We start from the raw sequence: 27,975 nt of genomic DNA on the forward strand, positions 1-27,975 counted from the left end.
AACATCTTTTACTGGACCAACTTCTATTGGTGAGAGAGACAGAGATGAGACCTGAAGAAGAGCTCTATCTAATCTCGAAAGCTTGTCTCTCTCACCAGCAGAAGAAGTTGGTCCAATAAAAGATATTACCTCCCCCACCTTGTCTCTCTTTTTGAACTATTGTCCATTTCGATCCTATTTGTGAGACTTTCCTTCTTAGTCTATGGTATAATGATCACCTTAAAATTATCCCTTTAATAGAGAACAAAGTTAGTTACTAACTGCCAGTCTCTGAGTTAATGTTCAGAATCTCGATTGTATTGCAAAGCTGAAGAACTGAGGGGCAGTTTAGTTGTAGGTTTTTATTAAGTTGATGGGAGGCTGGGATCCCTTTCTGAGCAGTAGCTCTTGCACTCAGGTAGCTTTTGCCTTCAGGCTTCCAAGTTGATCACACATCCAGCTTTGTACTCTGAACTCTAACCAAAAAATCTTGATCTCCACTTCCTGGAAATAAAATCCAGGGAGCCAGACTCCGCCTCTCAGAAGGCAAATCCTGTAACATAGCACTGGGGAAGAGGAAAGGAATGCAGCTGATCTTAGAAAGCAACTGAAGGACGAAAACTGCTAGAGCCCAGAAGGGATCCTAGGCTCTGATCAGCGAAAAAGCCTACAACAACCAAACTGAATACACAGTAAGTTCCCCAGCTTTACGGCACAAGGGGGTCCTTAACTTCGGATCAGTGAGTAAGGTTTATAGCAGGGGTCGGCAGCCTTTCAGAAGTGGTATGCCGAGTGTTCATTTATTCACTCTAATTCAAGGTTTTGCCTGCCAGTAATACATTTTAACATTTTTAGAAGGTCTCTTTCTGTAAGTGTACATACAATAATAGTTGAGTTATATAATATAAAGTAAACAAGGTTTTCAAAATGTTTAAGAAGCTTCATTTAAAATTAAATTAAAATGCTGATCTTACGCCGCCAGCCTGCTCAGCTCACTGCCAGCCTGGGGTTTTGTTCACCTAGGCCGGCAGTGGGCTGAGCGGGGCCTGTGGCCGGGACGCCGGCTGGCAAGGGGCTGGCAGCTGGGACCCCAGACCAGGGGGGGAGGGAGGTTCAGGGGTCAGGGCAGAGGGCTGGGGTGTGTGGGGGGGTCAGGGCAGAAAGCTGGGTGTGTGTGGGGGGGTTCAGGGGTCAGGGAAGAGGTCTGGGAGTATGGGGGGGGTCAAGGGTCAGGGCAGAGGGCTGGGGTTGTGGGGGGGTTCACGGCAGAAGGCTGAGTGTGGGGGGGTCAGGGCAGAGGGCTGGGGTGCTCAGCCCGTGGGTGTGCTCCCAGCCCCCTGCCCTGAGCGGCTCATGGCAGGGGGCTGGAAGGGTTGTGCCCTGTTCCACCCCCTTCCCCAAGGCCCCGTCCCTATCCCTCTCTGCGGCCTGTACGGAGCAGCGAGCACGCTGCCACTCTCCGCCCTCCCCCTCGCAAGGGCCATCAGCTGGTTGGCGCAGGGAGGGAGAGGAGAAGGGGCAGGAAAGCACCATGCTGGGGGAAGAAGCGGGGGAGGGGGAAGCTTGGCTGCCACAGGACTAAGCTTCTGCATCCTGCCCCCGCAGGGGAGAGCGGTGGGCGGGGGGGTTAGTGGGGCTGGGGGCCGGGACTGCGGCAGGCAGCAGCGTGCCACTCACCATCGGCTGGCGTGCCGTGTTTGGTGTGCGTGCCATAGGTTGCCCCCGTGGTTTATAGGGATGTAGGTTTGTTATCAGTTAAATCGGCAGGTCCAATGAGCTGACAAGTTTTAATAGAAGCCAGTCAAAAGCAGCCTTCAGAGGAATTATTGTGCTGTGTTTAGTTTATGATACTCATTTCAGCTCCATTGACTGTATTTTGAATTAAGAGACTTGTGACCCAGAGACCTCTGCATGCCAGCTGGCAGAGGGCACAGGAGTGCATAGGGTTTTTTTTACGGGAATTCCTGGGTCAGATGTATGTAAAATAGTTCACCAAAAGGGGTATGTGAGATCTCTACTGAGAGCCGCTAGCCCGCTGGTTAACACAATCACAGCAAAATGTGTGTACAGATCAGATTTAAGCAGTTAAGTATCTATACTGAAAATTATGTTCCTAAGGTCTTAAAGTTAAAGCAGGTCACCAGGAGGTGACATAACTCAGACAAGTTCCTTTCAGGCAAGCGGTACCAAATTGCCTATTTTCCTGACTGGTCATATGTGTGTCAGGCTTACAGTTCATGGCAATGTTGGGTCTATTTTCATACTGAGCCCCATGCAGAAGAAAAGGTTTTGAAAACTACCAGAGAGGAAATTCACAGGATACAACAAACAGCAGGGGGTGTCCTGTTTCTGACTAAAGACAGAGGATTGTTAGGGTATATCTGGGGGATACAAGGAAACGCAGAGACTCCTTCATCAAGGAAGCAAGCTAACTGTGTTTGTCTTGTGAAAGGGGCTGAGCCAGCCTGGCTGTGAAATTCTGGGTGAGCAATACTCTACAAGACATCAGAGTATTTTGTTAATTAAGTCTAGAAGGCATGTTATGTTTTTGTTTTGTACATAACCATCTGTTTCCAATATTTCTACTTGCTCTCTCATATGAGCTATACCGATCTCATAGAGTGGGAAGGGACTATGAAAGATCATCGAGTCCAGTTCCCTGCCTTCACAGCAGGACCAAGTACCCCCTGACAGATTTTTTTGCCCCAGATCCCTAAATGGTCCCCTCAAGGATTGAGCTCACAACCCTGGGGTTAGCAGGCCAACGCGCAAACCACTGAGCGATCCCTCCTGCCTTGGATTGCTATGCTGTGTTAAATAAACTTTTACTTTATTTGACTATAAACGTGTCAGTGCTGGGTGTTAAGTGGAGCGGGGATCTGAGGTGAAACCGATAAGCTGGGGGTACTGTTCCTTTGGAAGCAGCAAATCTGTGAATACTGCTAGTGTCCAGTGGACCAGAGGTGGAGACGCCGGGAAGAGGTTCAGAGGGTTTAAGAGCTGGAGTGTGCTGATTGCTAACTTGTAGAGAGACAGCAGGGCCTGCAAGGCCTATCGGGGAGGGCTTGTGTTGCCTCTGGTCAATGGAGTTGGGGAGCTGACTCCCAGCAGGCACAGCCAACGCTTCCTCACACCAAGGGCAGACAGCAGCGAGGGGCCTCACAACTCTGGGCGTCCTTGGAAAGCATCACAGGGATGTTACTTGTTCAACTTCTTATTTAGTACCTGTTTTCCCCCCTCTTCTGAATTGTTGTGTATTTTGTTATTTTAGTCAGTCTAGAGCGTTTACCAATGTCAGTTATGCTGCTTCCCCTCCAGGTACTGAACAATCATTAAAACTTGTCCACAGATAAACATGTCAAATTATCAACTCACAGTCAATCCACCCATTTGTCCTGCTGACAAACCAAGTCATTTCAATCATTTTATGCCTTTTTCCCCTCGAGTGTTCTGCGGGGAGCATGTGATGGACGGATCATGTGATTAGTGATCAAAAATTCCCCCTCCTGCACCGTACCTTGTTCTTGGCTGTTGGAGTCCTCCTCCTCCTCCTCCCTCTTCTCCCAAGGGATTGCGCTAGTGCCCTCCTCTTCTCTGTCAGAAAAACCATGACGTGCACATTCCTTTGCAGATCAACACGCTCTTCCAGAGACTCCAATCTCACTGCATAAAGCTGCACCTCATTCTCTTGATGCATGGGGACTCACTCTGCCTTCCTGTTTTTCCAACTCATTTTGGCAATAAAAAACTCTCTCCAGGCAGCAGTTTACTGTGATCTGCCCCCTGCTAGCAAAAGAACACAGATGTGAGGGCAAAGCTTTGCTGGCAGATGCTGCTGTTAGGGCTGCTGTCTGCATAGGACCAGTCACACGGGGATGATTGAGAATACTGAATATATGTAACAAACCTAGTTTGCAAATGGCCTCTAGTCCAGGAGAAGTTCACACAAAATGTTCCACAAACACACACATCTGAGAAGCAGCATGTTCTTGTGGATAAGGCATTGGACTGAAACTCAGGAGACCTGGCTTCATGTCCCAGCTCTGCCACAGCTTTCCATGAGCAGATTTCAAAGCACTTTACAAAAGAGGTCAGTATGTTTTATCCTTATTACACAGATGGGGAAACTGAGGCACAGAGAGGTGACGTGGTCAGCCCATCACTTACTCTCTCCGTGTCTCAGTTCACCATCCTTTCTCCATCCCTTGTCTGTGTAGACTGTCAGCTCTCACAGCAGAGGTTGGCTCTAGCTGTTTGTTCATAGAGTACCTAAAACCGTAGGGCCCCAGTCTCAGTTGAGGCTCATAGGAAGAACTGCAATAATGATAATAAATACATTTGTCAAAATCAAAGTCTTCTAATGACTCACTTCCAAACAGAAAAAGGCCAGCTCGGGCTGAAAAACAATTCATGGCAAAGAGTTCACTCTGCTCTGTTTAAGAATGAACTAAACAAAATGCCATTACTAAGGCACTACTTGAATTGTGGGATGATTGTCAAAAATTGCAGCTCACTTGGAGACAAGCTGTGGAAAAGTAATTACCTTGTTATTTGCAATAATAAAGTCCATTATTACTTTTCCGCCATTTTCCACTATCGGCCACCCGGGGCTGAGAGCAGGGGCCTGGGGCTGAGAGCGGGAACATGGGGCTGACAGTGGGGGCTCCCACTGTCAAAATCGTGGTGGAAGCCTAATATTGTGGAATCCCCAGTTTCTGCAAGTTAAGTAGGGCCTTGGCCAATACACATTATAAAAGAGCTAAGCCCTAATGGGGACACAATCATGACAGCCAATCTGCAGCTGCCATCCTGTTTTCCCAATCAAGGCTAACATAGGCACCTATGGTCTCCCAACAACCATAAGCTCAGTTAACTCTTCCACTGCCTAACACATACAGTAGGACTAGTGTAAGAATCATCCCTGCTGAGAGCTGCATGGAGATCCGGTGTGTGCATCTCCCCTCCTCCACATGTAACTGGAGCTCCAGATCCTCCCTGGCACCGTCCCCCTGCACTTCCTAGACTCTGCAGAGGGCTCACTGCAGGCTCTAAGATCCACACTGGGGGAGGAGAAGGCTGGAGTAGAATCAGGGAGATGCATATCATCCACCCTCCAACTCCCCAGAAGATGCCTGAAAAAAATAATACTGTTCCAGGCCATTTTGACTTATCTTGGCAGCCCTTGTCCCAGGAACCTGGGAACTTCCACAGCCACAGGGGGAATCCAATGGCACTGGCAGGGGGTTCGGGTGTCCAACAAACAAGAGAAGGAATGTGGGGCCTTTGTACAGATGGCCGTGGCCTCTTGCAGTTCCCCCCAGGATCGAGGTGAATCTTGTGGAATCGAAAGGCCTGGGAGATGGCAACCTTGCTCCCTCAATGGGGCAATTTGGGTTCATCTTCATGAGGATTTTCAGTAAACATTCCCCTGTCATGGCTAGTAATGCCAGAGGGGACAATCTATGTCAATGCAATGTTAAGTCTGAGATTTTAAAACAAAAACAGAGAGAAAACTGTTCAATTCTCATGGCAGCATAAGCTCATGTGCAAGTGAATGATAGCTAGGGTGACCAGATGTCCCAATTTTATAGGGACAGTCCCAATATTTGGGGCTTTTTCTTATATAGGCTCCTATTACTCCCCACCCCGTCCCGATTTTTCACACTTGCTGTCTGGTCACCCTAATGATAGCAGGACCTTTCCTTACATGGTTTATTTACAGGCATACTCATCAGTATAGGCTGACTGCATAACAGTGGGTGATGTGACAAGTTATCGGGCAAATATGGCACAAATATGGGTTAATGAAAACTTGCAGCAGCAAAGACCTTTTCAGAGCTATTAACGTCAGTCTCTGGAGTTTGCTAATCTCTCATGACCTCCTACACCACAAAGTAAACAAGAGTGTTATAAAGGAAACTAGAAACGCCTCTAATTACTGAAACAGCTTAAGCCACTGCTGAGTATAAGTGGGCTGAAAAGACAGAGGCCAGTACTTTTTCAACACTCTTTGTATTATGTGTTATGATTTTCTCTATGGAGAGTGCTGCCATAATGGCTCTCTGGGTCTTTTGTGTAGTGCTGAGAGAGGCTTCCAAAATCAGTGATTGGGATGGATGTAGGAATCACTGGATGAAATTCTCAGGCCTGTGTAATGCAGCTAGTCAGATTAGATGATCATAATGAACCCTGATGGCTTTAAAATCTCCAACGCAGAAAGTAACTTTTTATTTTCAAAAGCCAGTGTGATGGGGCAAGGCCGGATGGTTACAGTAAAGTACTGAGGAACAGGTATGTTAGCCCCAGGCTAAACAAATCCCTAGCACCGTGGTAACCAAATGGCAGTTTCTCCAGGTTAATCAAGGCAGGCTAATCAGGGCACCTGGGGTCAGATAAGATCTTTCTAGAAGGCAGTGGAGATAGCTACACTGATTTGGCTGCTGCAAGCCAAACGTGTAGCAGTGACATGTGTGCATGGGGCCATGAGCCATTATGTTGGGATCAAGGAGACGCGGAGTCAAGAGGTTTGTCAAGCAGGCATCCCGAGCTCTCTTGAGCTCGGTTTTTATTAGTAATTACATCAAAGAGCATGAGATCATAGTTACTTGTAACATATTGATTGGTTCACCCATAGCCATATCCCCTTGTGCAATATATCATAATTGGTGAAGGGACTACGTGAGCTATTGGAGGGGCTACGTGCGCTATTGCCTAGTCTATGCTTAATCAATAACCTGAGCATTGCTTTACCTTAAGATAAGCCAGGAGTAAATGTAATAAACACGGGTGTGGTTTGCCAGCACAGCATGTTCACTACAACTCCCCCTTTTTGTTTTTAAGCAATTTGCAGGCATAATGAATGCTCTGTTTTGTATTAAGTCGTTGCCAAGGGCAGCCTTGGACAAATAGGCTAATAAGTGAAGGAATACACTGTAATATGCAGCAACAAGCTATTAATCCTGCAGCTATAACAATAACATATGCAAACATTTGCTTTAGCCAGGATAGGTCTGGCAGCCATCCAGTAAGCCAGTCCCAAAATTCTGAAAAACCAACATCCATAGTAACTTCTTTTGTTAAATTATGTAGTTTTACAATTTGGTTGTCCACTGCTTTTTCATTATTGCTTAGGTTAAAGCAACACATACCATCCAATTTTTCACACCCATAATGATGTTGCATTAAAAGATAATCTATGGCCGCTCTGTTTTGCAAAAGTCCATGTCTTAATTCGCCCTGTTCCTCATTTAACAAGGCTAGAGCTTTAGAAGTTGTATTTAAGGCTTTTACTGCCGAGCAGGCTAAGGCGTTAATGTTTTTACTGTTTCGTGCCGCCAGACCGGGCACCCCGACCAGGGATACGGCCAGCGCGACGTATTCGGCCTTACTAATGAGGGCCGCGTGACTATTACAGCTTTCATCAAGGAATACACTTCGTTTTGTCTTAGTAAGTGGTGTACCCTTAGCTTCCTTTTGAGGCAAAACCAAAGACAGCCTACTAAGACAGCATGGAGTTTCATGACTGATGTTGGCTGGAATGTAGTTAAAGGTATATCCGGGGCAGGACCAGAACCAGCCCCTTGGCAATTGTAGGTACTCATACATATATGATATATTAACCATACTTGAGCAATTGAAGTTCCCTTTTGGGAATTGAATACAAGTCTTTTTGGTACAATTAACCATTCTAGCACAACTAACATTAAAACTAGCAACATGCGGTGTTAACAGGGTAACGGCAAAACGCGGTTTGTGCGTTAGTCGATCTCCCCAATTATGGTACCCGGGGTACCCTAAGGCCCTAAGGGTAGAATTTTGTTCTAGAGAATTATAAAACCATGTATCATTGTTGATGTCTTTGGGATTATGGCATATTGGTATTAGGCAAGATCCTAGCACCTCCCCCACCGCCCTCTGCTCCGTTAAGCAGAAGGTACTTTGGTTTAAAGTCTTTGCAAATACCTCCCATATATTAAGACGAACCCCCCCAGTCATTACCGGCCCCCCTTCCGTAGGGACAGTAGTTAAACTGAAAATAATTATTGTTAACAAAAGTACAGAATTGGCATTTAAGGAGGCTATTAATGCCATCATATAGTTCTCTGCCATTTTCTCTTGTCTTGTTTTTTCCAACAGTTGTTCAGCCTGATTAGCTAGGTTCTTCACTTGGCCCCATGTGGCAGGTGCATTTCGTTGGCCCCCTCGTTTTCGGCCCGTTGTCACTTTTCCTTGTTCATCATATAAGTGTATGTTGAAGTCAGGGATGGGGTTGCTCAGTCCCTGATGCCACGCCATCCTTGTATGGTCGAACGTATCGTGCAGGTACCCAGAGCGGGCCGCTTGGTGTTGATACAGCTGCGTAACCGCACCCCCAGGTGATTAGTGGCACAGGTTCGCTCCACTCCGGGCCAGGTAGCTGACGATAGGTTATCTTTGGAGCAGGAAGAACTTCGGTCGTCTGATAATGCCGTTGTGCCCTTTCTGCCATGGCTTCGTTGACCTTATGCACTACCTCCTGTTGTTCGTTTGTTAGTGATATTATGTCTCCCGGTTGCTTTCCTAATTTTAGGGCATTAAACAGTGGAGTTAGCATAGATGTGGGAATCTTGTAATACGGTCTTATCCAATTTATGGATCCCAGAATTTGCTGTAGTACTACATATGTTAATTTTTTTGGCAAGGTAAGTTTTGGAAGTATGGGCATGGAGTATGCTGCAAGCATTTTATGACCTAAATATTGAAAAGGTTCGGCTTCCTGTATTTTTTCCGGGGCTACTACCAGACCCGATTGACTTAAGATATCCGTTAACTCACTTTTCCATGTGGTGGGTAGGGGCCTACCGGCTATTAAGATATCATCCATATAATGGTATACAAGTAGCTTTTTGAACTTATTTCTGAAAGGTTGAAGAGCAGTGTTTACAAAATACTGACACATGGTAGGGCTATTTAACATGCCCTGGGGTAACACTTTCCAATGATAACGTGTTGTGGGTTGGGCATTGTTCAGGACTGGCACTGTGAATGCAAAATACTTTTTATCCTTTTCCTGTAACGGTATTGTAAAGAAACAATCCTTTAAATCAATTATTGCTACCTGGTAGTCATAAGGGATTAAATTTGGATTGGGGAGGCCACACTGCAGGGGGCCCATTGGTTCTAGTATTTTATTAATTTCCCGCAAATCGTGAAGGAGCCTCCATTTTCCTGATTTTTTCTTAATTACAAAAACAGGAGTATTGTACGGGCTTGTAGTATGCTCAATGTGTTCATCTTTTAATTGTTGCTCAACTAATTGCTGCAAAGCTTCTAATTTTTCTTTAGGTAATGGCCGTTGTTCTACCCAGACTGGTTTATCAGTTTTCCACTGTAACGGAAGAGCCTGAGGCTTACTCATCTTCCAAAACCAGTTTTGCCCCTATCTGTTCTAACAAATCTCTTCCCCAAATGTTAAACTGTAAAGGCAATATGCAGGGTTGAATATATGCTATTATGGGGCCTTGTTCCTGGGATTTTACCGGTAACCATTGAGAGCTCTTTTTAGATGCTTGGCTTCCTCCTACCCCGAATACCGCAGGGGCTATCTCAGAAAGCCATTTAGGTTCCCAATCCTTTTCAGCTATGACAGAAACATCCGCCCCTGTGTCCAACAAACCGGTCAGCCACTTACCTTGGAGTATATACTTACGTTGAGGTTTGTGCAGGGATATTCGGTGTACCAACGCCGCCACCTGTGGGTGAAAGGAAGAGTCGCTGTCGCCTTCAGTACGGGTGGATCCAAAACCTCCTGTACGTGTTACCTGTGATTTTTCTCCAGGGAGCTCATATGGCAACAGTATCATTTGTGCCCAGGAGTCCCCTCGTCTTAAAGTAAAAGGCAGGTGACTCCAATACTGAACATATATTTTTCCCTGATAATCAGCATCAATCACTCCTGGAACTACCATAATTCCTTGTTTACTTGCTGATGACCGAGGGAGTATAATGCCCACCGTCCCTTCAGGAAGGGGCCCTTTCAGTTGAGTAGGCATTAAAAGAACTTCCCCCGGTAAGAATGAGGATTTTTCTTCTTGATTATACAAGTCTATTCCAGCACTGCCGATCGTTGCCGGTTGCGCCTTAGTCAATTCTTCCGCCCCCATTGTTTTTCCGGGGCCCGGGGAGGGCCCGATCACTGGTTTCCCTGCCCTAGTCCTGATCGACATTGATTTGCCCAATGATACCCCTTGTTGCATTTAGGACATTTTCTGGAGGGCCTACCCCCTTCCTGGGGTTTTCCTTTATGTGATCCCCCTCCGGGTGCCCTACACTGGCTTTTAAAGTGTCCCGGTTTTTTGCAATTAAAACAATTTCCTGCTGGTTTATTACCTTGTCTTATAGCCCCCGCCAAAAGAGCCATAGCATGGGTTTGACTACCGACATCCGCGCAAGCCTGAATCATGTCCGCTAAAGTGTACGAGGGGCGATGTATTATAGATTGCAGTACCTTCTTGCAATCAGCATTAGCTTGCTCATAGGCCAGTTGCCGTAAAAGCTCTGTCTGTGCCTCCTCGTTATCAACCTGCCGCTGTACTGCTTCCTTGAGCCTATCTATGAACTGCGGATACGGCTCTGTAGGCTGCTGCCGGGTGGCTGTGAAAGACCTAGTCGGTTTCCCACTTACGGGAACCCTTCTGAAAGCTCTCATAACACTAAGTTTAGTACGAATATATGTGTCTGGGTCTAACTCCAACTGTCTCTCTATAGTGCTAAATTGGCCTGCTCCATAAATCTGGTCAGGCACGGCAGCTGGGGTTGAGTATCCTACAGCAGCTAACCTGAACTCACTGTCCCACACCATATACTGGGCGGGGGTCAGCACCATACGAAATAAGTCTTTCCAATCTTGTGGAGCCATCGTGTAGCCATTTCCAATTCCTTCTAAGATGCCTGCCACGAAATTAGACCTGATGCCTGTCTCCGTGATAGCTTTTCTCACCTCCCTCAGTACTGTATACGGTAGCGCCGTCCACTCTCTGGCGGCATTGCCCTGTGCATCGACTCCTGCCATTATAGGCATTAACATGGGCAGCTCCCCCTCCCACTGATGTTCTTCCTCCAAACTCAATTCCCCCATCTCACGCGCCAACGCAACCGCCGTCCGGACGCAGCCCCCACGATTCCCCCGGAAACAAGGCTGATCAGTTCCTTTATCAACGGAGGGATCCGAGGGCCGCTGCCCCGTATCCGACACCGCAGGCGCTGGTGGTAGCACCCGCGGGTACGGAGGCGGTGTCGTCAGCGCGAGAAGCGGGGCGGCAGTGAGAGACGCCCGTGGCCCCAGTTTTCCCACTGCCTCAGTACAGCGCTGCCACATGAGCAGGTGCTGTACTGCTGCTCTCGGTTTCTCAAAGAGCTGTGTTCCTATCTTTTGCCAATCTTCTTGCTGCAGGGACCCCTCTTCGGGATACCAGGGGCATTGACATTCTATTTCCTTAACAAAATCCTCTACATGCCGCAGCGTAACTGCTGGGCAACCGCTCCCCTCAATGAGCTTAAATAATTCCTTAGCATGAGCCTTTTGTGGCACTGATAAATCGCCCCCCATACTCACGAGTGGCTGTTTCCAGCGGGTGCACCTAGACTATTCCAGTCAGATGAGCAGGGGTCCTCGGGATCCGGTGAATCACGTCGGGGTCACCAGATGTTGGGATCAAGGAGACGCGGAGTCAAGAGGTTTGTCAAGCAAGCGTCCCGAGCTCTCTTGAGCTCGGTTTTTATTAGTAATTACATCAAAGAGCATGAGATCATAGTTACTTGTAACATATTGATTGGTTCACCCATAGCCATATCCCCTTGTGCAATATATCATAATTGGTGAAGGGACTACGTGAGCTATTGGAGGGGCTACGTGAGCTATTGGAGGGGCTACGTGCGCTATTGCCTAGTCTATGCTTAATCAATAACCTGAGCATTGCTTTACCTTAAGATAAGCCAGGAGTAAATGTAATAAACACGGGTGTGGTTTTCCAGCACAGCATGTTCACTACACATTACCCCACCATTCCAGTGGAGATAGAGGTTCAGGGGAACCCCATTGAGGTGACAGTGGGCGTTGTTCCTAAACTCCCATATCCTGTAGTTATTGGGAGGGACTATCCAGGGTTTGATAATTTACTCCCCCCGGAGAGGCTGGAGGGAGGTGGAGACCCTGTTGGCAGCGACTCATCATTGAGGGAATGTCAACCCCCAATGTTTTCTGAGTTTTCTCAGGATCTATTGTCAGCCGCCCAAAAGGCCCGGAAGACAAAAAAAGAAAGGAAGGCCGCGAAGGCTTTGGGAACCCGGATCCTGACCCAGGGCCAGAAGACCGCGCTAGTAGGTAGATGGACACGAGCAGCCATCAGAGAAACTACCAACACGGAAGATGAGCCGGAGGCTGGCCCCAGCCGTGATGGCAACGAGCCGTTGGAAGAAGCAGAAGCCGGCCCCTGGGAGCTCAGGCAGGTTAGTCCTGGGAGAGAGACTTTCGGACGGGACCAGGCAGAGGACCCTAGATATGATAACGTCAGGAAAGAGGTGGCTGAGATAGATGGGAAAGACTGGGATACCCTATTGCCTTACCTCATGTTCGCCATCCGGGAAGTTCCACAAGCCTCCACAGGTTTCTCTCCGTTTGAACTACTATATGGGCGCCACCCCCGAGGCATATTGGATATAGCCAGAGAAGCCTGGGAAGAGGAGCCAAATCCCGGAAGGAACATAGTCGAGCATGTACTACAGATGAGGGATCGGATAGCCCAAGTTACATCCATTGTACGAGAACATTTGGAGAAAGCACAGGAGACCCAACGGACCCATTATAACCACCAAGCAACGCTTCGACGGTTCCAACCAGGGGATCGAGTAATGTTTCTGGTGCCCACAGCAGAAAGCAAGCTGTTGGCCCAGTGGCAGGGACCCTATGAAGTGATTGAAGCCGTGGGAGAGGTAAACTATAAGGTGTGGCAGCCAGGCCGCAGGAAACCGGAGCAATTTACCACATTAATCTTCTAAAACCTTGGCATGATCGAGAGGCATGCTTAGTCACCTGGGAGACCCTTCCCCAGAAGGATAACTTACATGAGCAAGTGAAGATATCACCCAACTTGACGCCAATCCAAAAGATCGAGGCAGCCGACATGATTAATCGCAACCGAGATGTGTTCTCTACAAAACCGGGGTAGACGACTGAGACCTATCACCATATCCGCACGATCCCTGGAGCCAAGGTAACACTGAGACCCTACCGAATCCCAGTACTGCCCGATTCTTGACTACACTGGATCTGACAAAAGGGTACTGGCAGATTCCCCTGACCAAAGAAGCTAAAGAAAAGACAGCGTTCTCCACCCCAGACGGGCTATTCCAGTACACTGTCCTCCCTTTTGGGTTACATGGGGCCCCAGCCACATTCCAGCGCCTCATGGATAAGCTGCTGCGCCTCCATACTAGCTATGCAGCTGCATACCTAGATGATGTCATCATCCATACGCCAGACTGGGGAACCCACTTGGAGAAAATTGAGGCAGTACTACGCACCTTAAGGCGGGCTGGCCTCACCGCTAATCCTGCTAAATGTGCCATAGGACTAGCAGAGGCTAGGTACCTGGGATATATTGTAGGAAGGGGTATAGTGAGGCCCCAAACTAATAAGCTAGAGGCGATTCAAAACTGGCCCCGGCCGACCCGAAAGAAGCAGGTCCGTGCGTTCCTAGGCGTGGTAGGCTACTACCGACGTTTTATTCCCCACTTTGCCTGAAGGGTGAGTCCTCTGACGGACCTGGTGAAGGCTCGAGGTCCAGACATGGTGAAGTGGCCCGACGCTGCAGAGGGGGCATTCATAGACCTTCGGACAGCCCTCTGTAATGACCCCATACTCATAGCCCCGGACTTTACCAAGGAATTTATTTTACAGACAGATGCTTCTGAGGTGGGGTTGGGGGCAGTTCTGTCACAAATGATTGGAGATGAAGAACACCCGATTCTCTACCTAAGCAGAAAGCTGCTGCCAAGAGAACAGAAGTATGCAGTAGTCAAGAGAGAATGCCTTGCTGTCAAATGGGCCATGGAGACACTGCGTTATTATCTCTTGGGCCAGCGATTTACTCTTGTGACGGACCATGCACCCCTCCAGTGGATGCAGAGAAATAAGGAAAAGAATGCAAGGGTCACCAGGTGGTTCTTATCCCTCCAACCATTCCAGTTCCGCATCCAGCACAGGGCTGGATGCCACCACGGCAACGCTGATGGTCTTTCATGAGCACACTGCCTTGCGTCCCAAGTTGCCCAACCCTATGGTGTTGAGCAGAGGGGGGAGGATATGTGATGGGGCAAGGCCGGATGGCTACAGTAAAGTACTGAGGAACAGGTATGTTAGCCCCAGGCTAAACAAATCCCTAGCACCGTGGTAACCAAATGGCAGTTGCTCCAGGTTAATCAAGGCAGGCTAATCAGGGCACCTGGGGTCAATTAAGATCTTTCTAGAAGGCAGTGGAGATAGCTACACTGATTAGAACACCTGCAGCCAATCAAGGCAGGCTAATCAGGGCACCTGGTTTAAAAAGGGAGCTCAGCCAGTCAGGGGAGGAGGAGCCAGAGGAGAGAAGTGCGTGTGAGGAGCTGGGAGAAAGAGGCACAAGGAGCTGAGACTGAGAGGGTGTGCTGCTGGAGGATTGAGGAATTATCATACAATCAAGCATTATCAGACACCAGCAGGAAGGACCTGTGGTGAGGATAAAAAGGCGTTTGGAGGAGGCCATGGGGAAGTAGCCCAGGGAGTTGTAGCTGTCATGCAGCTGTTACAAGAGGCACTTTAGACAGCTGCAATCCACAGGGCCCTGGGCTGGAACCTGGAGTAGAGGGCGGGCCTGGGTTCCCCCCAAACCTCCCAACTCCTGATCAGACACAGGAGGAGTTGACCCAGACTGGGGGTTCCACCAGAGGGGAAGATCACTGAGGTGAGCAAATCCGCCAAGAAGCGCAGGACCCACCAAGGTAGAAGAGGAACTTTGTCACACCAGGCAGATGAAATTTTTATAAAATCTATAGTTGCCTATTCCTGGTATTGACTGCAGAGTGGAGAGCTGCTGTAAATGGAAGAATAAATGTTGATATGTGCCAACTTTTCCCACCCCTTTTAACATGTTTTTTCTTATTGGCATCACTGAGACATGTGGGCATAACAGAACCACCTATCCCCTCAATTTGTGCTTTGTTTTGGGTGGTTAATCAGTTAGCTAGAGTGAAAGGGATAAAATACAGGTATCTAGAGGGCACACCTCCACATGGTATTTTGCTCTTTTGTAACCTAATCAACTTACACCAATGCAAACTTTTAATGTACATGCAGTTAAACTGGTTTGTCACTTTTAAAGCAGTTTAGCTTGATCTGATTATTTTACTGAATTCAGAGAACCAGTATAAACATGGTTTAAAGTAGTTTAAATGTGTCTGCACTAGGAGTTTGCTCTGATGTAATAAAACAATTTAACATTGATTCACATATACTGGTGATCTTTGCTAATATAGATAAGCCCTCATATTCGGTGAAAGGTCTGCTTTACAGCTACAGAAGCTAGAACATTCTCGTGCTTAGAGATTGTAGTCCATTATTTTGAGAGAGAGCTAGTCTCTTGCATGCAAGACACCGCCCAGGTTTAATGAGCTCTCATAAAATGATTTATTCCAGAATGAGGCAAGTTGGATTCACCTGGCAACAACAATTTTTAAATCTACATGAAACGTCCACTAAAAAAGAAGTGGTTTCCACAGAAATGTCTATGCATATTCAGTTTAAGAACATAAGAGTGTCCATACTGGGTCAGACCAAAGGTCCATCTCACCCAGTATCCTGTCTTCTGACAGTGGCCAATGCCAGGTGCCCCAAAGAGAATGAACAGAACAGGGAATCATCAAATGATCCATCCTGTCGCCTATTCCCAGCTTCTGGCAAATGGAGGCTAAGGATGCCATCCCTGCCCATCCTGGCCAATAGCCATTGATGGACCTATCCTCCATGAACTTATCTAGTTCTTTTTTGAACCCTTGGCCTTCACAACATCCTCTGGCAAGGAGTTCCACAGGTTGACTGTGCACTGTGTGAAAAAATACTTCCTTTTGTTTGTTTTAAACCTGCTGCCTAATAATTTCATTTGGTGACCCCTGATTCTTGTGTTATGAGGAGTAAATAACGCTCCTTATTTACTTTCTCCACACCAGTCATGATTTTATAGACCTCCATCATATCCCCCCTTAGTTGTCTCTTTTCCATGCTAAGAAGTCCCAGTCTTTTTAATCTCTTCTCATACGGAAGCCATTCAATACCCCTAATGGTGGTGAGGGCTACAGCTGGGGATGAAGGCTCTGGGGTGGGGCCGAGGATGAGGGGTTTGGGGTGCAAGCAGCCCCAGGGCTGCGGTGGGGAGAAAGGACCCCCTAGCTCTCTCTCACTGCAGCAGCTTGGGCTGGGGGAGGGGCTTCTCCCTGGCCACGGCAGCTCCGGCGGGGCTGGGTTGGGGTGCCTCTCTGTGCAGGGCTGGGGAAATAGCACCGCTGTCCCAGCCCACGGTCACAAGCAGCTCTGCTCCCCACAGCCCCTCCAGCTCAGAAAAGTTCAGGGTACGAGGCTGCCTGTGGGGCACCCCCCAACACAGCCTCCCCACACCACTGTGGGCACCTCCAGCTTCACAGGCTGCTGGCCTAGTGGGCAGCTTTGCACAGGGTGGGGTGGGGCTCTGCCTTCCGCCCCCTGTGCTCCCTGGGGGAGGTGCTCATGGGTGGGTTCAAGCTCCCCAGCTCCCACAGGAGGGGTAAAACCACCCTTGGCGGCATCAGCCTCTGGAATTGCACTCACGGCTGAGCCCACGCGTGGTTACACGCGCCCCACGAGCCACACAGGGGATCAGCCTTTGCCTCCCTGTTGCCGGCACAGAGGGCCCGAGGCAGCAGCAACGGTGGTTCGTTGCCCGGTGTGCTTCGCTCCAATAAACACACCAAGGTGGAGAAGCAGACAAAGTTTATTTGAGCCCAAATAAGGTGCAAGGGAGACATAGCAATCTCAAATCCTGCACACAGATACAAGCCATTTTCCCCTTTTTATACATGATTTCAGCTAAGCATTCCCATTACCCCCACACTACTTATCCCCCTTTACCCCCCCCCCTCCATTTCCCATGTAGCAAATACATTATGCAGCTAGCAATTACACTAAGCAGGTTAAATCATACTTGGCAAAAACCACTTTAGCTCGTTAGTAACTCTTCTGTAAACAGTTACCTTGTTTTACTTTCCTGGATCCGTTATTCTGCCCCCCCCCTTAGCCAGGTGCAAGCAGGCCTCATCATTATCTCCTGGCAGTATCAGGGTTGAGCTAGCTGTTGCACATTCCATTCTCGGTTACTGGCCTGCTAGGTCGATTAGAGTTTAACATGGGGGGCCCTCTAGGCAAGCATAGAATAACTTTGGTTCATTCAGGCCTAATACAGATGCCTGATGACACCAACATCCCTGATCCCACCGGCTGACTCGCAAGGTTGGGCGAGCTCAGGGGCAGGCCTGACACGCTGGGGGGCAGCAGCCATGGGGAGCCCAGGGCAGTGTGGCATTTCATCCCGCGGTGTGCAGCTGGGTCTTGGGGCGGCAGCTCAGGCACTTCCCGCTAACTCGCAGTTGCTCATTAAACCCACCGCATGAGTTGGCTGAAGCACAATGGGCAGGGGTCCCCGCTGCTTATCTTGGGGTTTTAATTCCTCTCCACTCCATATGACCCGTCCCGGACCTGGCCATGGCAGCTTCAGATAGCCTGGGCCAGGCGAGGGACGCTTCTCCCCAGCTGTGGCAGCTCTGGCTGGGCAAGGCAAGACTGGGGTAGGCCAGGGGAGGGGACCTCTCCCCACCTGTGCGGCCCTTGGTAGCCTGCTGCGTGGCCACACAGCTTAGAGAGAACTTAGGAGAGGACCTTCCCTTTTATCCCATGGCAGCTTACTTTGCTTAATAGCCTTTGGTGAGGGACCTTGTCAAAGGCTTTCTGAAAATCTAAATATGCTATATCCACTGGATCCCCCTTGTCCACATGCTTGCTGACCCCCTCAAAGAATTCAAATAGATTGGTGAGGCACGATTTCCCTTTACAAAAATCATGTTGACTCTTCCCCCAACAAGTTATGTTCATCTATGTGTCTGACAATTTTGTTCTTTACTATACATTTCTGCGGTGATAATCTTTCTGTTTATGTAATGGATGCCTCTTCCAATACACCTTAAGTAAAACCATAGTCATATAGTGCAGCATGACCTGCAGCTAGCTTAATGGCACTCACCCAGCTGTTCATCTCTGAGTCAGGGGGTTGATTTTTGCATTATTTTTTATGTAGGAAAAAGAGTACAAGGCCCACATCCTCAGCTGGTTTAAATCAGCACTTACACTAGCACCAGCTGAAGATCTAATCTTAATAATAATCATTTCTATCATGGCTCGTGACGTTTTGTGAGGATTTCAAGTATCCAATCTACCTGCCTATTTATCTGTCAATCAGACTTACATGCCCCACAACATTTCCATAGGATCTGAGTGCCTGAACGTCTTTAATGTATTTGTATTGTGTGTGGGAATAATTGGCCAGGATCATAGCTCTCATCAAACAAAATTTGTTCTGAAAATTAGATACAATCAAGCTGTGTTTTAAAAAAGTGCAAATATACAAGTCTGGGCTATATGTAGTAACTTAGGCTATTTTATAGGCTCTAAACGGAGACAATTCATTCAAATAAAGATTTAGATATATATTGCTAAAGATGAGGGATCACAATCTGACCCTCTTACTCATGTCGAGTAGGTGGCAGAATCTGGCCTTTTATAAATGAAAATGCTAGGTATCGTTATTGTTGTTTTTCTTCTTGGAGCATGCATAAATTCCCATTAATGTTCTGGCTAGAATCAAAATGTTGGTTCCCATTATAGTCATTTACTGTAGTGTTCTGAGTGCTGTTTTCCTGCCTTCTCAATAATATTTGCAATCGGTTCAAAATTCTATGACTTGCTTCATTTTTCCCCCCTGTCCCCACTACTCTCATCTTGTTCCTTCCTTCAGCTGAGAGCATGGCTACTTCTGCTGCTGAGAATTAGGATAGAACTCTTCTAACATTCAGGACTTTATGGACCAGCTCTTCAGTAGCGTACAGTAGAGCCCCATTGACTTTATGCCAATTTAAACCAGCTGGGGATCTGGCCCAATGAATATGTAAATTGTGCTTCCCTCTTCTAGGGATAGGCTCAAGTCTATTTGCCACGTCACCTTCTAGTGGCAACATTCAACATTGCACACAAGCCCTAAAACTATTACACAAGCAGGAATGTTGCTCGGGTTATCACTAGCAATTTAATATTGACAAGTCTCCCAAACTCCACTGTGCAAAATAAATGCTAAGTGGAAGAGAGGGTCTCCCAGCACTTTTTAATGGAAGCAGACCACTTCCATTTACATTCTTTTCTCTTCCTTTAGCCTAGCATTACCAGGATGGAAAATGATGAAAGTGTATTAAGGAGGAAATTAGAAATGGTCTGTGGTGTTCCCCTATTCTGGAGTATTGTTGAAGAATGGGCCCAGGTGGAATCATTCCAAGCGAGGCCAGATGACCTTCTCATTTCCACCTACCCGAAATCAGGTGAGTGCCACTGATCTATTAGGAGATTCTTCTTATGCAGCTTAAAGGCACAAACCCAGGGCAGAAATGGAGGCTGCTGCCCAACTCTTATACTACATATATGCCACATTCACATCATAACCCCTTTATCAATTCCTCAGTTAGGTATAGAAATCTCTTACTCAAAGCCTCCTCCATCTGTGCCTTTGTGATCCCTTTTTATTGAAGAACCCTATTCAAAACACTGCAGTATACATGGGTTTTACTTGACCTTGTCATGTAGGGAAGAAGCTAAGAAGCCTACCAGGCCAAAACTATAATGGGATTCAAAAAAGAACGAGATAAGTTCATGGAGTACAGGTCCATCAGTGGCTATTAGCCAAGGTGGTCAGGGATGCAACCCCCATGCTCTGGGTGTCTCTAGTCTCTGACTGCTAAAGCTGGGGGGTGGACAACAGGGGATGGATCACTCAATGATTGCCTGTTCTGTTCATTCCCTTTGGGGCACCTGGCATTGGCCACTGTCAGAAGACAGGACACTGAGCTAGGCGGACCATTGGTCTGACCCAGTATGGCCGTTCTTGTGTTCTTAGGAATGTAGTAGATTTACAGCCAGAAATTGGCTCAGTAGCTGGTCCCTGTGAGTAGAACTGGGCCTAGCTCTTCTGCATCAGAGCACGTGAGCCCAATCCATCCAATTAAAGGGGGCTGGGCTACTCCTGGGCCTATAAAGGGCTGCCAGAGAGCAGGAAATAAGAGGTGAAGGAAGTGGGTGGGATAGGCTGTGCCTGGGGAAGGGAAGCCATGGTGGAGTAGAGCTAACTCCTGCAGTGGGTCCCTGGAGCAAAGGGCTAGGTGTGAGGAAAGCAGCGCTGAGCCTACTGCTCCAGGAAGGGAGCAGCGCTGATTAGAACTCAGTGGGGAACTACCAGGAGGAAAAGTGCCATAGACTCTCCGGTTGCTGAATGCCATAGACTTTGTGGGCTAACACTGGAGTGCCCTCACTCAGTGTTCAGGAAGGGAAATTGTCAACTTGATTCTGACCAACATGAGCCGGGGGTGAGTTCTTCTTTCACAGGATGGATGAAGTGGCTTTTTGCCCTCAACATAGGCTCAGCGCTGAAGGGTGGCAGGATTCTATCAATTCACACCTCCATTTGTGAGTAGTTTATTTCCCACAAGCCTAGTGGGAAATTTGCATTGGGTCTTCAGGCAGTAGCAGAAACATTGTGATGTTATATCAAGTTTGGTGATATTGGACTTCCATGATGATAGGCCCTTTGAGTCACTTTGTTACTGACATAACATATTCAAGCGCAGGCCAAGAAAGCCCAGGAGCACTGATTTCACCACCCTCAAAGTCTGTTGCTAAAGGCCAGAGGCTAGAAGGGATCATCATCTGGTGTAAATTGGCATAACTCCATTGTCTTCAATTTACACCAGGAGAGGATCTGACTCCGTGCTTATGACCTGCCTACTGCATGCTAGAAGAGTATTTAGTGAGGTTGCTTTATATTTCCAGGCACAACCTGGATCAGTGAAATTGTGGACATGATCTATAACAACGGTGATGCTGAGAAGTGTAAACGGGATGCGATTTACGTTCGGGTCCCTTTTATGGAGCTGATCATCCCAGGAATTTCAAATGGTAATGATTCGCACACTGCAGGCAGGCTCCCGGAGAGATCGGAGCTTTGACAACCCTCTCTTTAGGAATTGTGTTGCCCAAAACTGAATATGAGGATATATACTTACCTGTTGGGAGGGTTGGTTAACTGGCGCCAAATTCTGTCCTCAGATATATACAAGCAAATCTCCTTGACTGTGCTGGGAGATGCACGTATAGATCTGAGGATAGAATTTAGCCTTTACTGCTTCTAAAGCACTCTGAGTTCTTTGGAATGAAAGGCACTCTGAATCTGATCCATAGTGCACTGAAGTCAGTGGAAAGATTCCCACTGGATCTGACCCTATATAAGTGCAAACTGTCAATGGTATTAGGATCTGTGCACAAGGAACTTAAATATGAACTGAAATGTTTTAAAAATAACTTAATACAAAAATGGATTAAGGTGGGATTTTCGAAAGTTTATAGGAATTAGGTGCCAAATTCCCAGTTATGGTCAACAGAGGTTGAGCACCTAACTCTCATATTTTCTTTTGAAAATCCCACCCTAAAGTTAAGTTTTCCACTGTTTGCAAGGGGAGTTGTTAGGTGCTGAGCTCTTTTGAAAATCTGGCCCTAAAAGGGGTATAGAATATTATATGTTCACACCCTGACATTTTAAAGATGTGCTACTATGTTTTTACAGAGCTATAGTCACACCTCATTAAAAGATGGGGGTGGGGGAGAGAAGATTTCTCATACAGCTTCACATAAGTACATTTCACTAGAATCAGAAAAGTTAGAGATGCACAAGGCTGATTAGATCTAGTCTCACTTCCTGAAAACTACCCCTGTGGAAACTCTGCCAGATGTGCACACAACTTGCCTACCCAGCAGTGAGGGAGATTTCACCAGCTTCACTTTCAGAACCAATGTATGGTTCTTTAGTTGCTTAAATCTACTTCTATCCTTATCCACATCTATCTGGACTTCATCCAGTAGAGAGAGACAGAATGGCAGCTCAGGATTATTAGTGGCTGCGGGCCCAATTCCTCTCTTCGTAACAGTGGCCTTCTGAGTATAAACAGTTTACGATCAAAGCTGCAATAGTGCTGTTTTTTCCTTTAATCCCTTTTGTATTTTTTAGGTGTTGCACAGCTGGCTAAAATGCCCTCTCCCCGATTAGTAAAGACCCATCTTCCTGTTCAACTCCTTCCTGACTCCTTCTGGGAAAACAACTGCAAGGTTATTATTATTTCTTTGCATTGCGGTAGCAGAGGCTCCAACCAAGATGGACATCCCATTGCGCTACACTCTGTGAATACACATGCAAGAGAAAATTCCTGCCCTGCAGAGTTTGCAATATAAATAGACAAAGGAAGCACTACTATACCCATTTTACAGATGGGGGACTAAGGAATGGAGAGATTAAGTGACTTGCCCAAGATCACATAATGAACCTGTGAGAGATCCGGCAGCTGAACCTAGATCTCAGGCAGTGCCTTCTCCATATGAGCAGCCTTCTATCTGAGATTTGCCACTGGAAAGTAATACACTAATAGATTAAGCTGGAGTTTCCATAGGATTCTAGTGCTGCTGTGTGTTTAGTTTTTTTTTTAAACACACACAAAGATTCTCAGTGACTAAATCCAACCACCATCGTAAGTACTGATGGTCAAACAATGAATCACTCAAATGAGCCTAATTTGACATGAGATATCATCCCTGAATTTCTACAATCCATGCACTTTGCAGACATATTTGATACCCTCAGCAGTGCTGGAGAGGAGGATTCCAGGGCCAGGTCATAGCAGGGACTAACGGTATGTCTACCCTGCAACCAAAGGAGTGATTTGAAGCACAGGTTGGCCTACTCACTCTAGCTTTAATCTAGCTAGCATGGCTAAGAATAGCAGCGAGGACATGGGGGTGCAGGCTAGAAATGTGAGTACATCCTCAGGATCCCCGGCATGCCTGTACAGGCCGTGCTGAAGCCCATGTCCCGGTGTCCTCCCTGCTATTTTTAGCTGTGTTAGCTAGATTAAAGCTAGAACAGATATATCTTCTGTGGGCTGCAATCACACCTCCAGTTGCATTGTAAACATACCCGGAGGGTGAAATCCTGGCCCCACATTGACTTCAGTGGGGCTAGGATTTCCCCCCTGAGAGCAGGGTGCTCTTTTCTAGGCAGCTGTGAAGGAAATTCTGATTGTTGGATTCAGTCTCTTTCTCTCTCCCCTCCAGCTTGATTCTTTGCATTGATGGGGGAGGCAGCAGTTATGGTTAAAGAACAAGAGTAGCCATTAGGCCTACTGGGTACTAGTCACAATTCTGCCACTCCTGCTCAGTGTACCTCCCTGTACCTCAGTTTCCCCATCTGCAAAACACTACATTACTCAGGGCTGTAAAGTGCTGTGACTTCCCTGGGTGAAAGCTTCGATATAACTGAGGAACAGTAATGTTGCCTACTCTGCCAGTCCCCATCAGTTGACTGTGACCTTGTGAATTTCTGCCACGCCCCTTTGGTTCTGAGCAGTTCATTTTTTTCAAAATTTGGAGGGATTTTCCTTTTAATGCCATGACTAAGCCTGAAAGGGATTGCTCTTAGAGTGATTTATCCAATGAGACTTATAGTGACTCTAGTGAGAGACCTACAAACAGCTGAAGTGCCTTAAAGACTTGTAAAAACTGGTCACATTTTTTTTGGAAGTTTGGTTGGAAAATTGATGGAAAAATAGACACAGTGTTCATAAATCTCCCCACCCCTCTCTTTTTTTGGCCAATGTCAGAGCTAACTGAAATGTTTAGAATTGAAAATATGTCAGATTTCAATGAAAATATGGGTGGGGGGAAATCTGAAAATATTTTTGCAAATTTATTTTCTTGTTTTTCAATCAGTTTTGTTACTCTAACATTGACTCGATTGATCATGGTAAACATCCTTCTCTTCTCCACAGATCATCTACGTTGCCCGAAATGCCAAGGATGTGGCTGTCTCTTATTACCATTTCTACCAAATGGCAAAGATGCATCCAGAGCCTGGCACCTGGGATGAATTCCTGGAGAAGTTTGTAACTGGGGAAGGTAAAACTTGAAGCTAGAGTCTCCCTACAACACTGAGCTCACAGGCTGTGACACTGCTAAGCCAAGAACTATGGAGCAGATCCTCTGCTGCTCTAAAGATACTTTATTATACCACATGAGAATCTCTTCCCATGAGTGTATCCAAATTTCAGTTAGACAGAAGCCCCTACAGGGCAAGATAAAAGAACATTAACACATCTCCCATCAACCTCCACTTCTTGGTTTCTGGTCCAGAAACAAGAACAGGATTCACCTAGAACATCTCTAAGGGTATGTCTACACTACGAAATTAGGTCGATTTTTAGAAATCTATTTTATATAGTCTATTGTGTCTGTCCACACTAAGTGCATTAAGTTGGCGGAGTGCGTCCTCACTACCATGGCTAGCATCGACTTACAGAGCAGTGCACTGTGGGTAGCTATCCCACAGTTCCCGCAGTCTCTGCCGCCCATTGGAATTCTGGGTTAAGCTCTCAATGCCTGATGGGGCAAAAACATTGTCGCGGGTGGTTTTGGGCACATGTCGTCAGTCGCCCCTCCCTCCGTGAAAGCAACAACAGACAATCGTTTCGCGCCAGACACCAGGGCGATTAGAAGAGCACAGCCAGGCACGCTGCGCATCAGAGAGGCTTTGAAAACCAGTTTCATGACTGGCCAGGCTTCCGAGTGACAGTTGTGTGTGTTTCTCCTGGATGCAAACCTGCCCCCTTTGTTGATTTTAATTCCCTGTAAGCCAACCACCCTCCTCACTTCGAAATAAAGTCACTATTGTTTTGAAACCATGTGTTCTTTCTTAATTAAAAAAAAATGAGATAACAGACAAGGTAGCCCGGGTCGGGTGGGGGAGGAGGGAAGGACAAGGCCACATTGCTTATTGTAGCCACACTAAAAATCAAACTGTTTGAATGACAGCCTGCTGCTGCTTGGGCCATCCTCTGGAGTGGAGTGGCTGGGTACCCAGAGGCTCCCCTCCCCCACGTGTTCTTGGGCGTCTGGGTGAGGCGGCTATGGAACATGGGGAGGAGGGCAGGCGGTTAGACAGTGGATGCAGCGGGGGTCTCTGCTCTTGTTGGCTTTCCTGCAGCTCCAACAGATGCTTCATCATGTCCGTTTGCTCCCCCATTAGCCTCAGCATCATGTCCTGCCTCCGCTCTTTGTGCTCACTTAATTCTTTCCTGGCCTTTGCCACTGAAGGCCTCCATGCATTAAGCTGGGCCCTATCAGTGCGGGAGGACAGCATGAGCTTGCATGAGCATCGCGAGTGAGTTTTTTTCACCTTCTAATCTGCGATAACCTCAGGGATGGAGATGATAGGGGGAGCGTAGAAACATTCTATGCTCTACGATTCTGGGGGGACTGCATGGTCACCTGTACTGCTGAGCTCGCCACGCTGACCAAAGAGGAAATGAAATTCAAAAGTTCCCGGGGCTTTTCCTGTGTACCTGGCTAGTGCAATGGAGTTCAAAATGCTGTCCAGAGCGGTCACAATGGAGCACTCTGGGATAGCTCCCGGAGGCCAATACCATCCATTTGCATCCGCACTACCCCAAATTCGACCCAGGAAAGTCAATTTTAGTGCTACTCCCCTCACTGGGGAGGAGTACAGAATGGAATGGATAGGAGCAATCACTCGAAGAAGAAGTCGATTTTAAGAGCCCTTTAGGTCGACAAAATGGGGTTGGTTGTGTGGACACATTCATTTTTAAATCGACCTAACGTGGCTAAATTCGACCTAACTCTGTAGTGTAGACCAGGCCTTAGATGCTCAGGCAGTCAGCTTGCCTAGCTAAAGTCTCAAATTATCCATTCCTGGAGGGGGGACGGGAATGAGTTGTGTCAAAAGGGGTGTCATCCAGCACCCCCTTATTTCCCTATCAACCCATTATCCTGGTATGATTGTGCCATTATGGGGTTTTTTTGAGTCACCCAAAATATTCACTATTTAACCTGACTTCTTTGATGATATCACAGTGAATCCATATTAAATGTGAATGTTTCCCTTCTCTTCTACTCCTCTCTTTGCTTTAGTTGCGTTTGGACCTTGGTATGATCATGTGAAAGGCTGGTGGGAGAAGAGAAAGGACAAGCCGATTCTGTACCTGTTCTATGAGGACATGAAAGAGGTGAGGGAGAGAAACTCATTGGCCCCACATGCGTTGTTTGTTTGCATGAGTATAACAAGTAGGAAGCAGCTATGCCTATCAACAATACTTATTCAGAGAGCAAGAGAATCAGGCAAAGGGATCAGGCTTCACAGGTAATATGCTCAAGTTCTGAAAAGAGCTACATCACAGCTGACAATAGGCATGTCTCCAAGATCCAACTCCTGTACATTCAAATAAACAGAACTAGCCAATATAATTTGCAATAGTGCTATCTGGTGATTCCTAATAATATCACACACACACGGATTTGGGAGATTAGGGATCTCCCTTTGAAAGGAAAGGCCAAACCCCTCCATTCTCGCTGTCCCCAGTCCCCACCACCTGGGCTGAAAAAGTGACATTGTACCAGCACCTTTTAATAGTTTCCACATCATTCTGTATGGCATCTGACAAAGTGTCTTTCTTTCTAGGATCCTAAACGTGAAATACAAAAGGTGTTACAGTTTCTGGGAAAGGACTTGAAGGAGGATGTGGTGAATAAAATCCTCCATCACACCTCATTCCAGGAGATGCAGAAGAACCCCACTGCCAATTATAAGATGGTATCAAAAGCTCATATGGATCACAGTGTGTCTCCCTTTATGAGAAAAGGTGAGGGCCCCCTGACAAGAAAGGAGGAATGGCTGGTAACATGGAAGCAGGGCCAATAACAGCTATAATCTGAGGAAAAACCAGCCACTAGTTCTGCTTCCATAGGTGGGGAAAATCTCAGGATCCAAGTTTTATTCTTTACCAGCCAAACCTGGCTAATGATGGAGCTGCCTAGGAAAAACACTGCTCAAGGAGAAATGGAACTAATGGGGAATTAGGGTGAAAAATTGTCACCATTTAACCAAGCCCTCGTGAGATCTCTGAAAGAGGCAAGAGACAGAAGGGGGAAAGTAGACTATAGAGTGAATCATTCCTTTGTTTTCACAGATTTATAGGCCAGAAGGGACTATTATGGTGATCATCTAGTCTGAACTCCTGCATAGCACAGGCCACAGAATTTCACTCAGTGATTCCTGGTTTTCTCCTCCAGGTATTGCGGGCGACTGGAAGAATCACTTCACCGTGGCCCAGAATGAGGCATTTGACTCAGATTATAAAGAGAAGATGAAGGGATCGACACTGCAGTTCCGAACGGAGATCTGATGCAGCAGTAGCTTCCTTCCCCCATCTGGCTTAAGTGTTTAGTTGGCTTGGACAAGGGAGAAACTGAAATTAAATGGGAGCACCAAAGCGAACAGCAACTGTTAACTACTTTAAATATGATTTTTTCCATATGTTTCTATTTTTGTGGGGTCTTCAGTTCCATAACTGCCATTTGTATAATGCAGATGGGACTTCAAGCCCCACCCCTCTGGACTGTCACTAGGATCAGTGATGGTTTCAGATGTTGTGTGCGGAGATTCTCACATAACCACATGACTCCAGGGGCTGGGGCTTGAAGAAAACCCACTAAATATCATGTCTTGTGGTAAAATCACAGGAGATGGC

At 47.0% G+C, this 27,975-nt stretch overlaps 1 protein-coding gene across 1 annotated transcript; it reads left to right on the forward strand.

Annotated features, from left to right (window-relative positions):
* Positions 1–75: 75 nt before the first annotated feature.
* LOC123371084 (sulfotransferase 1 family member D1-like) lies at positions 76–27,765 on the forward strand. The gene is made up of 8 exons (XM_045018269.1): positions 76–671; positions 19,500–19,662; positions 21,164–21,289; positions 22,395–22,492; positions 24,205–24,331; positions 26,360–26,454; positions 26,907–27,087; positions 27,518–27,765. The coding sequence occupies exons 2-8, from the start codon at positions 19,515–19,517 to the stop codon at positions 27,628–27,630; spliced, it is 888 nt and encodes a 295-aa protein (XP_044874204.1). The 5' UTR covers positions 76–671; positions 19,500–19,514; the 3' UTR covers positions 27,631–27,765.
* The last annotated feature ends 210 nt before the right edge of the window (positions 27,766–27,975 follow it).

This window comes from Mauremys mutica, chromosome 5 (assembly GCF_020497125.1).
Source record: "Mauremys mutica isolate MM-2020 ecotype Southern chromosome 5, ASM2049712v1, whole genome shotgun sequence".
NCBI lineage: Eukaryota > Metazoa > Chordata > Testudines > Geoemydidae > Mauremys > Mauremys mutica.